Source organism: Myodes glareolus, chromosome 22, assembly GCF_982192425.1.
Source record: "Myodes glareolus chromosome 22, mMyoGla1.1, whole genome shotgun sequence".
Lineage (NCBI taxonomy): Eukaryota > Metazoa > Chordata > Mammalia > Rodentia > Cricetidae > Myodes > Myodes glareolus.
In genome coordinates this window covers 10,206,587-10,220,806 of record NC_142047.1, presented here as the reverse complement: position 1 = coordinate 10,220,806, position 14,220 = coordinate 10,206,587, and the positions used below count along the sequence as shown (strand labels likewise).

The 14,220-nt window shown below is 42.4% G+C and overlaps 1 protein-coding gene across 6 annotated transcripts in view; it reads left to right on the top strand.

The window, feature by feature from the left end:
- Inpp4b (inositol polyphosphate-4-phosphatase type II B) overlaps positions 1–14,220 on the top strand; it is a 735,560-nt gene that overhangs the window by 645,899 nt on the left and 75,441 nt on the right. For all 6 annotated transcript variants that reach the window (XM_087900452.1, XM_087900453.1, XM_087900454.1 and 3 more), the window contains one exon: positions 13,651–13,823. In XM_087900452.1, the coding sequence (XP_087756578.1) occupies positions 13,651–13,823 (173 nt within the window). The remainder of the gene's footprint in view (positions 1–13,650; positions 13,824–14,220) is intronic.

Below are 14,220 nucleotides of genomic sequence, written 5' to 3'. Positions count from 1 at the left end.
TTTCGCGTTTGCACTGTGTGGATTTTTGGCCAGATTGTTTGCTTTAAGATAGATCTCTGACTTGCCTTATAAATTTCTTTCATCACGAATAAAAATAGCACTAAAGGAAGTAAAACTTTCTCTACTGTTTAGATTTAAATAATGAAATAGATTTTCCAAATGTTTGTATTTATGTGTGTGTGAGTATAAACATGTGTGTGTTTATTTGTATGTATACATATATACAACATGTGCATTATATGGGTGTTATTTATATATTTGTGTGTGTATATATTTGTGTGTGTATATTGAGTTTATGTATTGTGCCTGTAAATGAGTGTTAGGTGTATATGTATGTGTGTATGCGTTTGTATGTGTGCATACGTTTGTATGTGTATATACATTTGTGTGCGTGTCTACATCTATGGGTGCATGTTTAATGAACACAGATTGCCCTTCATTTCCCGTCCATGCAAACACAATCACGGACAGCTGCTCTCTGCGTAGCACCACATGCCTTCAATTTCATAATAAATTGAGGCTGCAAAGATTAAATCAGTGGATATTAAACTCTTAGATTTTGATGTGGACTTAACGATTATGTAATTAAGCCTCCTGAATTATATTAAGACGCTTACCTACAGCGTCCCTGCCAATTCCAGCCTACACTGTAAAGCACAGCTGTCATTTCAGGAAACACCATTTTGCTTCCGAGTGCAGCATACACTAGACAGGGATCCAAATATGCTTCCTTTAATCCTGCCCACTGGCCCAGATGCAGCTCTTTTCAACACACGCAATTTTACTCTCCTTTTCCACATTAAGCCAAAATTGTATCTGCAAACAACTACCATGTCTTGTTTGGATAGGCACTTTTGGGGGCGGCATCTTTCAAAGGAGCAGACTCAAGGCCTCCCCCGCATAGCTGCTTTTCTCAAAGCCTTTGCTCGTTTGTCTTGACTTTCCCTAGAAACGTGCAGTGACACACCAGCCCCTGGTAACTCCAGAGCAATATGGGGAACCACCTCCTCCTCTAGTTACTGCTGACTTCAATGATACCTAAACCCACAACATCTGCTCCGTCAGCCGCCTTTTAGTAGGAGTAATATGAATTGGCATAGGCATTTTGTGTTTTTGTGAGATTTAAACACCATTTATGCACCACTCTGTGCTAGATACTGTGAAAGATTAGGGGCTTTGGGGGATTAAGATGACCTCTCCTGATGCTGGTGCAGATATAGATGTCCACATGACAGCAGTATGAAACGCTTTTGAGACTTCTCTCTAATAAAGGCTTGTGTCTCCATCCATCATATCTACTGCCCCACTCAGGCTGATCTTATTCCCATTTTATACATAGTCCCTTTCTGGACATGGAATTCATTGGTAACAATGCTGGAAAAACAGAACTGAACACAGGTCCTGAGACACAAGCCCCAACAACAATGTATGTTTGGATACTTTTGTCGGTCTTCGTTCTTTGGGTTGTGCATTCAGTTGGCTGTTGCACAGCCTTCATTTCAACGCCTTTCTCAAATGCACTGTGGTATGCTCTGGGAAAGGGCAAATATCCCAAGCAACTGGATTTTCTGCCCTATAGTACCAGAGTGTAAGCATGTTCAAATCAGCAGCAAAGTTTCTGTAGTAGAGTGTGTTCATTGAGCCTTGTGAAGCTGTGACGTCACAGAGCCGGCCAGGCTTCATGGTGTCAATCCTGAGTGGCCAGAGACTCTCGATAAGAATCACACTCACAACTTAAAGACTGCGCTTGCCTATGTGGTAAAGCCCACTTTCAAAGCATGTTTCTTCTCTCCTTCCTCGCAAAAATCCTGTGGAGGAAGATTTGGCTTTGAACCTCCTTTCATAGATGGGATTAAACAATTCATCTTAAATCACAAAATTTGATTCCAGTCTGGACAGAGTGCTTTCTAAGTCAGAAAGAATCTGGAGTTCTTAGACTCTCTCTTGGGAAAGGAATGCATAAGTTTCAATAGTTCTGTGCCTGTGGATTGCTCTGCCTGTCTTTGCCCTTGACACTGCACAGTGTTGTCTTAGTCGCGGGACAGCCTAACTTGCTTTGCTAAGCCACGCCCCATTTTACAAGCCCTCGTTATTGTTAACTCCCACGTGTCTAGTTGAAGGGTTTTGGCCTGCTCTCCGTCCTTACTGCTTCATCCTCCATTCTGGTATACCCCGAAGTCAGAACTCACCTTGTGCTTTTCACTGCCAGCCCTTGAAGGCGCTGCTGCTCCGCCTCACAAAGGCCAAACCTTGACATCCATGGTGTGCTTTCCCTGAGCTGGCGGCATCGGGTCAGTGCCGTTGGCTCTTCCTTGGAGACAATTCAGTGCCCTGGGACAATAAGCTGGACAGCTGGGCTGAAATTTCTGGTGCTGAAAATGGGTTTGTTTCATTGGTGAAGTCTGATGGGGTGGTGTTGCCTGTGCCGGGTAGTGGAGACCTGACTCGTGAGTTCTACAGTGCCTTCCCCTGTGGATGCCTCTGGCAGTGTCTGTCCAGCCTCTCCACCATTACCCAATCAGAAGGATTTCACAGGTCCACCTGCCTAAGGGAAATTATATTTACTGTGGAGTCAAGGTCAGGCTGGGGTCTTTGAGGCTCGGTACCCACATACCCCCATGCCCACGGGAGAGTGACATGAGAAAGTAAATTAAAACTGCCAACCACGGTGGCGGGTCAGCCACAGCACCACTGTGGAAGAGAGAGGACGTTTGTTTACAGTTCTTTGAAAACCGCCCCAGGATTTCATTTCTCACTGGCTTCTGGCAATTACCGTGTTCCACTCTCTGTAGGGCTTACAGGCACAGAGGCCTGAAGGCATCATGCAGAAAAAATGAGAAGGAAGCCAGGGAGTGAATGGAAACCAGAGAAGACTAGGAGTGTGAGTCCCTTGAGAAGTGGCCACCACTCTGGTCCAGCCTGTCCTTTCCACAGTGGGACATGGACTGGGCAGGTCAGAAGTTACCATCTCTTAATATTTTTCAAGTAAATCAGAAATTTTTATAATACATCTCAAGGCTTAAGGATTAAAATTATTAAAACATAAAAACTAAGTAAAGTACGTTCTCAGTCTGAGTAAGACTGGCTCATTCTCATTGGCAATTCTTTTGAAAGCTCCAAGTCTCTGACTGATTATACAACGGTATGAAGTGCTACCCCCACTACCAGACTTGGCTCTGTGAAAAATATGCCAGTGTTATAACTTATTACTGAATCTCCAGCATATAATATAATTATTGATAAATAAAGAGTTCTTGGTAAGATGGAATAAAGATTCCATTGCCTTCTCTCCATCTCACACCCACCAGAAAAACTCAGTCACTTTATGTCTTAAGTGTGTGCATATTTGCAAACACAGAGAAGGACTGATTTCCTGAGAACTTGTCGTTATACTAGGTAAGTATTTTAGTGTCTTTAGCCATATATAACAAATCTACTTTGCCTTTTAAAATTACCAAAAATCAAGAGCAAAATTTAGTTTCTTAAAGGGACTTAAATAATAATATTGAATTCTATGGATTTCTACACATTGAATGAGCAAATATTTTATTATATTTTTTAATATTAATTTAATATTAATATTTATTAAATATTAAAACATTTATTAATATTTTTATTATAATAAAATACCCTTGAATTTGGCTTTAAAAATTCACTCTTAAATGGCTAAAATGACTTCTATACTATAATTATAACCATTTAATAGATGTATTTAGAATCTAATAGGACTATCTGTTCTCCGTAATGGTAGAATTTCAATAACATGTAAATGTAAGTTAAAATTGGAAAGACTATTTCTGTAAGAAAATTATTTTTTTTAAATTATGCAATACATTAAGATGTAACATAGCTATGTGGGACTAAGAAAATACTTGGAAGGTGCGCAATGTCTTCTTTACTTGTTTGTGTAGCCTTTGAAAATCATTGAGATTCTTTGAGGCCACATTCTTTTTCTGCCAAATGATGATTATCTCAAAGAGAAAAAAATAAAGGAAAACTTCCATTCTGCAGTTGTATGATGGCAAAAGAGATACCACATGTTTCTAAAGTCACTCAACATGTTTTATTTAGGTAACTATTCTGTGCCAGGCACTGTTTTAGACACAGAAGATAAAACATGGAATAAAGCAGACAGAGCAGTTGCCCGCCTTGAGTTTATTTTTAGTATAAAAGCAATAGCTAGAAAACAGCCTGAGAGATGGCAGGCATTATATGGCATTGGCGGGTTGATGGAGAAAAGGTATTGGAGCAAGTAAAAGTATTTTGAATGATGCTCTTGGTCCAAGATTGGGATAATGAAATAATCAATTGACAAAGACTTCATTTAGAAGTTAATGTTTGAGCATTATACAAGAGATAAAGGGAATCAGCCCAGATATCTGGGGGAAGGATTATTGGATGCAGAAACCAGCTGTTGGGTACATGTGTTTGCCGTATCCAGAAAACATCAAGGTTCGAGTAACAATGAGTGGAATGAGAGGCAAGAGAAAAGATGAAATTCATAGGTAAACCTTGGGAAGAATCCTCTCTGACATCTTTGCAGACTCTATTTTTACTCTGAGAAAAATGGAAAGCAATTGAGAGGCTTAACAGTGATTAACTCAGTGCGATAGAGAGAAACGGAGCTGTGCTGCAATTAGAATGTAGATAGAAAGAGTCAAGCCTACAATAGACCAATAAGAAACCAATGCATTTATATAGAGGGGGCCTGTCACCATTTCTGGCACAGAGGGGATAGCACAGTACTGAGTGCTTTGCCTATTTTAAGTATTATTTAATGGGGGTTTTCTGGTAGTTTAAACAGAAGCAAGAGAACAGGCATCAAAAATAACTAAAAAGCTTTGGCTGGAACAACTGAAAGAATGAATGTTCCATGTGTGAGTTATAGAGGATTCTAGATGGGATAAATCTTGTGGAAAGGTATGTAGGAATTCACATGGAAGGTGTTCAGTTTGACATGCAGGCATCAGCTATGACATCAGATCCAAGAAGCTGGGGCTCAAACAAACAAACGGCAATTTATTCAAGGATATCAATAATGTGCTGAATTTCCAGGGAGTAAGGAAATCATTTATGGATTTTTCCTGGGGAAACATTAGGAGATAAGAAAGAAGTGGATGATGCAGCAGTGTCTTATTTGAAAATCACTGGTGAGTTAGGACTGTGGTATCCTGAAATACTGGGTTAGGTGCACTGAGCAATGCTGGATTGAGGCATGACTTTGAACTTAGCATGGTGGAAGCCCTTGGTGACAATGAGTAGATTTTGCTTTCATAGGCAGGGATTAAAGCACATTGGAAAGGACTAGGAGGAGAGAAAGAATAGGGCCTGGAGGCAGTTGTATACTCATTTAAGAAGGGTGTCCAGTGAAGGAAACAGAGACAGATTAAGAACCATAAAGGAAGTACAGACAGCTTATGGCTATGCTTAGAAGTAAAAGAGGTCAACATAAGTTTCATGTTTATTTGCAGATGGAAATAAATTAGTAAAATATGCAGCCTTGGGAGGGAGGGGAAAGCCGTGCCAGAAAGAGCTATGTGGGTCTTAGTGATGAAATCCAATGCATCTAGAGGGGAGTTGATGGTATAGCCTGGAGAGCTCGGTTCGTCTTCAGAAGGAGGAAGAAAATCAGGACATGAAGGACAAATGTCAGCGGGTGACTCAGACAATTGTAATTCTTTCATTCCCATCCTACAGAAGACTATGAGCAGGAACTCACAATACTCAGAGGAGGATGCTGTACAAGCAAAGTGGATGAGATACAGAGCTAAAATATCCTATCACTATCACCTCTGATACACTGCTAGACCAGTTCTAGGCTGGATGGTTGTTCTCATGCCTAGAGATAACCTGCAGTAGGCTAGGAAAGGGGAGATGGTATTTTCCACCCAGGAACATCAGGATGTGTGACCATTGAATAGAACATCCTGGTAAATGTATGTTCACGTTGTTGTTGGTCAGTTGAGTACATGTTTAACATTAATAAATCTAATCTATGCACACAGTGTTCCAGTTTTATGTGTATAAAGAAAAAATAATCTTGTATACTATATTCCACTGGCCTTGAACATCACTAAAAGTACTTGGTAGACTGAGGGTAAAACATACAGACATTTTTTTCCTGGGGTTAACTGCACTCTACGCAGTCAGTGCAGCCCCCACTGCAGTCATCTTCCCAGCCTCACATGCTGCTATTGGAATGACAGGAGCTATGTGATGCAGACAGGCTAGTCATTTCTAGATTTTCCATGACCTCTGGAGCTTTTTTCAAACATTCAGCCTACTTGTAGGCTAGAGCCTTAAGACTTGTGTTTATTTAGAGCCAAAATGCAAAGCAAGGCCATGGAATGCCTGTCTGGGACTCTTTTTGATCCAGTAGAACTTAGATCCCAAGCTTTAGAGCTATAGCAATAGCAGGGCTTATGTGAAGAACGGACCGGTTGTTGGAGACTGGCTTAGCAGGATGCACGAAGGCTTCTGACTTGGGGCCGTGATGTAAGAAGCTTAACCAGAGCTTCAGCTGATACATGGCCTTTGCTGCTTCTGTAAAAGCAAGAATGCAAAGTTTTGTAACACTGTTCTCCCTCAGCCTGGCAGTTTACACAAACAGGATCCTTGACGTGAGAGAAGGTTGCTTCTGTTCTTCTCGTGCTCATCTGTCTTGGACTGATCGGCGTGCTCATTTCTAAAACAGCTAAATGTTGTAGAGAACAGTCGCTTACCCAGCAGCACTAGGGTTGTCAAGAACAGTCGCTTACCCAGCAGCACTAGGGTTGTCAAGAACAGTCGCTTACCCAGCAGCACTAGGGTTGTCAAGAACAGTCGCTTACCCAGCAGCACTAGGGTTGTCAAGAACAGTCACGGAGCCGAGCAGGTGCTAGAGTGACTATATTTTAAGATGCAGTCTTGTCTTTTGGTTGAATACTGTCCTGTGGGGAAGACAGAAGAGGGAGAATCACCAAATGCGACCTTACTCCCAGGGCTTGCACCTGTCTTGACAATTGTTTCTAGGCTTTTCCTTAACTTTTGGCCCCTTTCTTAGATAACATGACGTGTCTCGTTCCCTCCTCACCTCTCCCTTCCTCCGATCTTTGGTCCTACATTGATGACGTCACAATCAGGTTTTCCAGTGACTGACATCCTCTGTAGCTGTGGGCTGTATTAGTGACTCTTCTTGTTTCTGAGGCAGAGTACCTGATATAAGAACTTAAAGGAAGAGGAATGTGTTCTGGATCATAGTTTTAGCAGTTCCAGCCCACACTGATGCCAAAGCTTGGTGCTGCTGGGTAGCTCAGGCCATGGCAGCCAGGAAGCAGAGGGAACATGTCTGCTCCCATATTCCCTTTCTTCGCAGTTCCCCCAGCACCTGTCTGTTCTGGTGCAGCCGCATGGGCCTGTCTTCCCTCAGGAAACTTTTGGAGAGGCCCCACGTATTTATCTTAATAATCTTAGGCACATCAACCCAACAGACTTGAATTTCAATGCTAACAAGCACAGTTATGGAAGGGTAGCTCAGTGGGTACAGCGAATTCCATGGAAAGCAGATGGACAGTCTGTGCTTAACTCCTGAAACTCATAGGAAAGTGGAGAGCGCTCTCCCCAGATGGCGTCTGAACTCCCTGAGTGTGTCCGGGCAGGCAGATGCCTCCACCATGCAACACAGTAATACTAGTTTTAAATGTGCGGTATTGTTGCATTAACTTCAGTGTGTTCAGTTTATAGCATCTGCGGTATCTGTGAGGCTCAGACCCTGGTTCTCAGTGCTCCAGAGCTTTGTGGATGATGACCACCTACACACTAGAAACCTCAGCAAACTTGTTCCACGTGGGATGGCTTCCCCATGTTCCGATCTAGCCACAGCCATACATGACCACAAGCTCCTCACCAAAGACCAACTGCCTCCTCTCTAAGTACCCACTTTTTAAACCCCTCTTCCAACTCATCCTTTCTGTCCTTGCTCTAACTGCAGATGCTACAGCTTGCTTTTCACCATTCTAGTCTTATGTCTTTAAAGATATTTGAGGTTAGGAACTGTGTGGTGCAAATATTGCTACACTCATCAGAATTCAAATACATGTCTGCTGTGGTTCATTAAAATTGCATTTCTCAAGATGGCTGTGTGAAGGCAAAGACTAGAGCTATGGTTTGGATCTGAATATCTGCTATGTGTTAAGGGCTTGCTCCTTGGTGCACCATGCCCTGGAGATGATGAAGCCTTCAGGAGATAGGACCCCATGAGAGGTCTGCAGGTCACTGGGATGCGCCCCCGAGCAGTATTTGGAGAATTGTTCTCTCTTTTTCCCTCTTTTGCTTCATAGCTATGGAGTGAGCATTGTGTTTCCCCCTTAGTCCCTGTCACTGTCACAAGGATGCCCACCTTAGAGCAGCAGATTTAATCAGCCATGGCCTAGATACTTCAAAGTTCATAGGCAAAATAGACCTTTGCTCTTTTCAAGGCCACTGTATTTTGACTAATACAGTGGGAATGTGAGGAGCCAGGTTAGTACTTATCAGGATAAGATAAACGTAAATTGAGTTTTCAATTCCTGGATCAGAGATAGGAAACGAGTCACATGGGCAAAAGGGCAGGATGGCTGGGAAGAAAATATTCTGAGCTTGCAAAAACAAACAAACAAAAACAAAACAAAAGTTTGAACGGGCAAGCCCCAGCTGATAGGTTACTTTCCTCAGTTAACTATTGCTGTCTGGGTTTAACCCATCCCTCTGGGCTATGTCTGAATTACAGGCCTCCAATGAGTTGGCCACATGTATTAGATTCATACAAAGAATTTGCTGTAAGGTTGTACAGAGGAAAGTTTCTTGGTAATTTACCTACTTTCATCCATATTGATGATTTGTACAGTGTTGTTCACGTGTTCACTCAAAGGGGCCAAGAAAGAGCCATATCTATGCTGGTGTAGGATGTGGGTATTGAAATCAGGGGAAATTCTAAGAGCATGGCGATCCATCCCATCACCCTATCCTTGCCACCAACCATAACAGCATTTTCATTCTGTATTACTAATGGGGCTTGTATAAAGAGTAAAAGACATGCTGGGTTTGGGTTTAGTCTGAGCTGGTCTCAGACCCGTAGGAATTTTGTCAGCTTCCTTTGGAGCTGCTCCAGCTATTTGGCTTCTTCAAAGTTCCTGAGTAAAATGGCCAGGGCTTGGACGTCGCTCAGCGTTTTGCAGAGCGTTCAGTGGCCATTCAGTCTTTTGCATTTTCCTTTTATCCCGCCACCATCCCATATATGAAAAGTTGTGGTAACAAAAATAAGAATGGTTCCATGCTTTTGCGAGATTAATTATTTTAAATGAGGACGGAAAATCAAACACCTGAGAAGAAAATGGCTCAGAAATTGGCAAGACAGCATTATGCTGTGCTACGGTTGCGTGCTACATGGCCCTTTTATTTTTCTCCCGAGTAACGTAAGAGCCATTGAGCTCAGAGGACACGGACATCCTGTACAGGAAATAGATGGTGTGTGGAGGGGAGGGAGGGCACCCAGCAGTCATTCTTTGAATCCTTGAGCTAGTTTCACTTGAATACATTAGAGAAGGCCATAAAGGGACGGGAAGCAGAGCTCCACCTGGATGGCTTCCAAGCCCTTCACAGAGCTCAGGAAAAGCTCAGCTAAGCCACATGCATTTTATGTTTTCCTGCGGAAAGATTCCACTTGGTGGGCTCAGAGTTAAGGAGTCTCAGCAAGTTTTTATGGAGGCACTAAAACATTCTCTTGGTGTTTTGCTCTGTTGCTGAAGGAAGCCGGAGAGGGAGGGCAGAGCTCAGGGGCTGCCGACTGATGAGCTCGGTGAGGCACTGATGTGAACACAATCATGGTGCAAGCACAGCTTCCCTGCTTCTTGGACGTGTCTCACAAAGGAGTGTTTGTGTTTGCACACACAGCCATGCACGTGTGTAAATCCTCAGTTGAAATGTCAAAAGCCTAAACTTGGGAGAGTAGGTGTGTGGGGATTTTTGCTTTGCACACACAGCATGAAGGGATGATTTCCCGTGAGAGAACAAGACAGCCACAGGCAAAGGGTGGAGAGGGGAGGGTGTGAAGACTGAGCTCCTCCCCGAACCAGGAGCTCGCCCAACCAAAAAACAACCATCAGTTTCAAAGAGAAAACAGAAGCATATTTTGTACAAGTGATGTGGAATGTTCATTGGAGCAGAAAGACCATTTGTGACATGAACTCAGCCTTTATTAGGGCCATCATAACCTATGGTGTGTTTGTCACAACCTGTGATTTACACAGGGGGTGGGTGTTGTCATGAGAAATAAACCTGTAGTCTTTGGAATTTGCTGCAACCAGTTCCTTTATTTGCCGACTTAGCTGGTATCTTCTCTTTCTAGAAAAATATGCATCGGGTGCCTTCCTGGTTTATGCTTCTACAAGAAAGCATACTGTCCATCTTCAAGATTCCTTACCATGCACTAAAACTTCCAACTCTTCATTCATAACTAATTTCTTCCCACATCCTCATTCTTCTTAAATTGCAATTATAAATATATAATTGCCATCTTACTTCGAATGTAAGGCATTGTATTGAATGGAGATGACAGAATGCTACCAGTGAGGAAAATTCCCGCTGTTTCCCCAGGTTTAGAGCATCAGTGTATTTCTATCCCCATTCTAAGGAGGCTAGAAATGGCCTCTTTCTCTCTACCTTTTTTCTTTCATTTCCTAAGTGGTCTATGGAGCTTCTTCTTTCAAAAACCTTTAAGAAAAGCAAACAGCTGCATTTCATTTGAAATGACAAACTCATTCAAGGACAAAACCTTAGACACTTAAGTTAGCTTTTCTGTTTTCCAAGGAGAAAGAACATATTACACCCCTGAGCAAGCTGTTCCCCCAGATATGGGAGAGTATGATTCAAGGTGCCGAAGCAACAGACACGCTTCTTGAGGACTACGCAAAGATACAAAACCTGTTTCATTCATTCATTCTTGAATGAAATGAGTGACAAGGTAGTTCTCCTTCAGACTGATAGAGCAGCTCCACCTACTGCACAAAAGCTGGATTTTCTGCTTGATCATTGCACAGTAGAATTTTAATCCTACAGCACGAACTACTAAACGGAGCTGGTTGACACTTAATTGTCAGCATCGAACTCTGAGTCAGTCTATCAGAATTTTCTTTTCCTAGTGTTTTAATGTGTGAAGGCAGGTGATGTCAGTGCACACACACACACACACACACACACACACACACACTCACACATACATGACTGCTCTCTCATATTGAGGGTAGCAATTACAGAATGAATTGAATGAATGAAGATGAGACATCCAAGAATATAAATCTGGGAGTTGTACAGTAAGCTAGAGCATTGTTTGTTGGTGCCTTCAATGTCATTTATTCTGAAAGTAAGTGATCTTTCCCGCGAAATAATATTGTCAATTGAACCACCAATACTTCATCCTGAGGCATAAGCTGATTCTTTGTCAAATGAATCCAGCTGTCATGAGCTTTCCTTAAATGTCCCCTTCTTTAGTGGGTTGTTTTTTTCATGGTCCACTGATAACACTTAAGTTTACGGTATCTTTTGAGAGGAGACACATAATGTTCTGCTTTATATTGCATCGTTTCTGTCTTTGTGAAGCTGGGGCCACTCATTATCCTCCCAACAATATGGGTTAGGTTGTCTGGTTTATTAATCGCAACATCAAATAAGTGATAGCAAACACAGCACAGCCCTAATATGATTCCTTTTTTCACTCTCTGTGTTCGTTCAAGGTCTTAGCTGATTGTTGACCTTTCAATGCACTCTGGAAGATGATTCGTCTTGTCTTGAGGATATGATGTTATCACAAAACTGGCTTGATAATTAGTTTTGCAGCTTCCGTCATTCATGTTATGTTGTATTTGTCAACTCATGATTAATTAATTTATATTTGAATAGAATGCCACAGAATCAAATATTTGTATTTCAGATTTCTCAAGTCTTTGTTCTCCAAATAAATTGAATAAGACATAATTTGTTCATATATTATGTGCCAAATTCATAGTTATGCAGTTGATCCATATTTAAATTTAGACATGTAAGTACCTAATGGGCTTCAATTTTTATTTTGACTTTAAGAATGACTATGTGGGTGACGGAGAGATGACTCAGTGAGTGAAATGTTTGTTGTGCAAAGCTGAAGACCTTAGTGTGGATCCTATCTCCTTACTCCTTCTTCATTACTTAAAATGTGCAAAAGAAAACACAGCCACTCAGCACCCGCCCAAAAGGCCAGGCACAGTGATTGGCACCTGTGTTCTCAACACCAGAGAGCTGAGAGGAAGGATGGAGTCTAGAGTTCATGAGCCAGAGGTTAGCCAGTGGGTGGGTTCAAGTTCAGGCTGAGGCTGCCTCAGCATATAAGATGGGAGCAATAGAAGGAGATGCATGAGGTAAACCTCTGTCCTTTATACAAGCACAGAGGCATGCATACATACGTGAACACATGTACATATACTGTGTACAGAATGTGTGTGTGTACGCATGCACACACGCACACACACACGCACACACACACACACACACCTTTAAAACCATTATTTGAAAATGTCAAAAGTCTGACTTTCTCAAATACACCTGCATTTTACAAAAACATGCCATAGTTTTCATAAATCGACCCATTCATTGACATTTTTGGTGTCTGCTAAAAACTGACCCTGTGCTAGTTTCTGGGAATTTGGTGGTTAATAAATAAATGGATTCCTCTCCCTCACTGAACTCCTTTTAAAAAAGTACTCACAGCAGTAACAGGCTGAAGCAGTGTGTGTCAAAAAGGATGTGACAGCCTTTCCTTTTTCTTCAGGAAAGACGGTGAAACTCAAGGAGACGACTGCCTTGAAGATAGAGCCCCACGCTAGGGTTTCAGAGAGGGTAAACTGTTTGCCAGAAAGCCAATTAGAGGAAAAAAACTTCTAGAAGAATGACTGTCTTGAAAGTCCCTGGGTTAAGAAAGTAGGGTAGGATGAGGGGTGTTTTAATACACTTAGAAGTCGGCATTGCAAACTGTTTTCTAAGGTGGTTCAGGACAAGTGTGCAGAGGTCAGATCGTGGCAGGGTCTTCATGAATTTGGACTCATTCTGCATGCAATGGTGGTCCTTGACAAGCTTTTGTTGATTTATATATGTTAAATAAGGAAAGGGGAACAATGAAATGGGATTCAGACTGATAGAGAAATTCCCATCCACACAGAGGGAGGATAGGAGCTGAGCATGAAGGAGGCAGGAGGGACGTAAGTTAGGAGGAGACCATGAACTGATTCTCGGGATGACAAGCAGAGTACGGGTGGGCTGCTATCAAATGGGCCGTGCTAGGAGTAGAGCTGATTTGATGGCCAAATTTCTATAAGAAATCCACCAAAACTTCTGTCTCTAGCATAAAGAGATTTGATAGTATCATTAATTAACATTCAGAGAATGCCCATATTAAAGAAAAGCAAAGCAGAAAGAAAGCCACTGTTGAGGCCGACTCGCATCTGGGGCAAAGGTCCATGGAAGCCTGCTGTCCTGGCCGACAGACATCTGGAGTAAAGGTCCATGAATCCTGGGTGAAGGGACAAGTTCACTCAGAATAATGATTGTCCGCTCCGTTTTTCTCATCTTTGCCGCTGTTCTTGCTTCATCCACATCCTGCCACAGAGGACTGGTATGAACAGCTACAGCCCCTCATCCTCACCCTGAAGGAGTGCATGGGAGAGGTGGTGAGCCGAGCCAAGCAGTCCCTGACGTTTGTGCTGCTTCAGGAGCTAGCCTACAGCCTGCCCCAGTGCCTGATGCTGACGCTGAGAAGGGACATCGTCTTCAGTCAGGCGGTGGGTGCCCACTGTGGTGTGTACAGAAGTGTGAACTGCTGGCGTCCCATCCTTGATGGGCGCATGGCCCTTTGAACGGTGTTTTTTTTTTTTAAATAGCCCTTCTGAAATTCTGGCACCCTGTTTTTTTTATATGCATAAATAGACTGAATACGTCATGGATAACTTTTAAATCTTTGACATTTCTTTGTGAAAAGATACAGCTCAATATGAAATGTATATTTTCCTTGAATCATGAATGGACTCTAAGAAGAAGAGACAGTGTTCTCTTGTGTCATGCCCTGAGACAGCCTATGAGGGGAAAGGAAGGGACTGCCGCCTTGCATTGCAGGTGACGGCCAAGAGCTCAGTGAAGGGCACATTTGTGTGTAACCCCTTATTTATTCAGCTTTCTCAG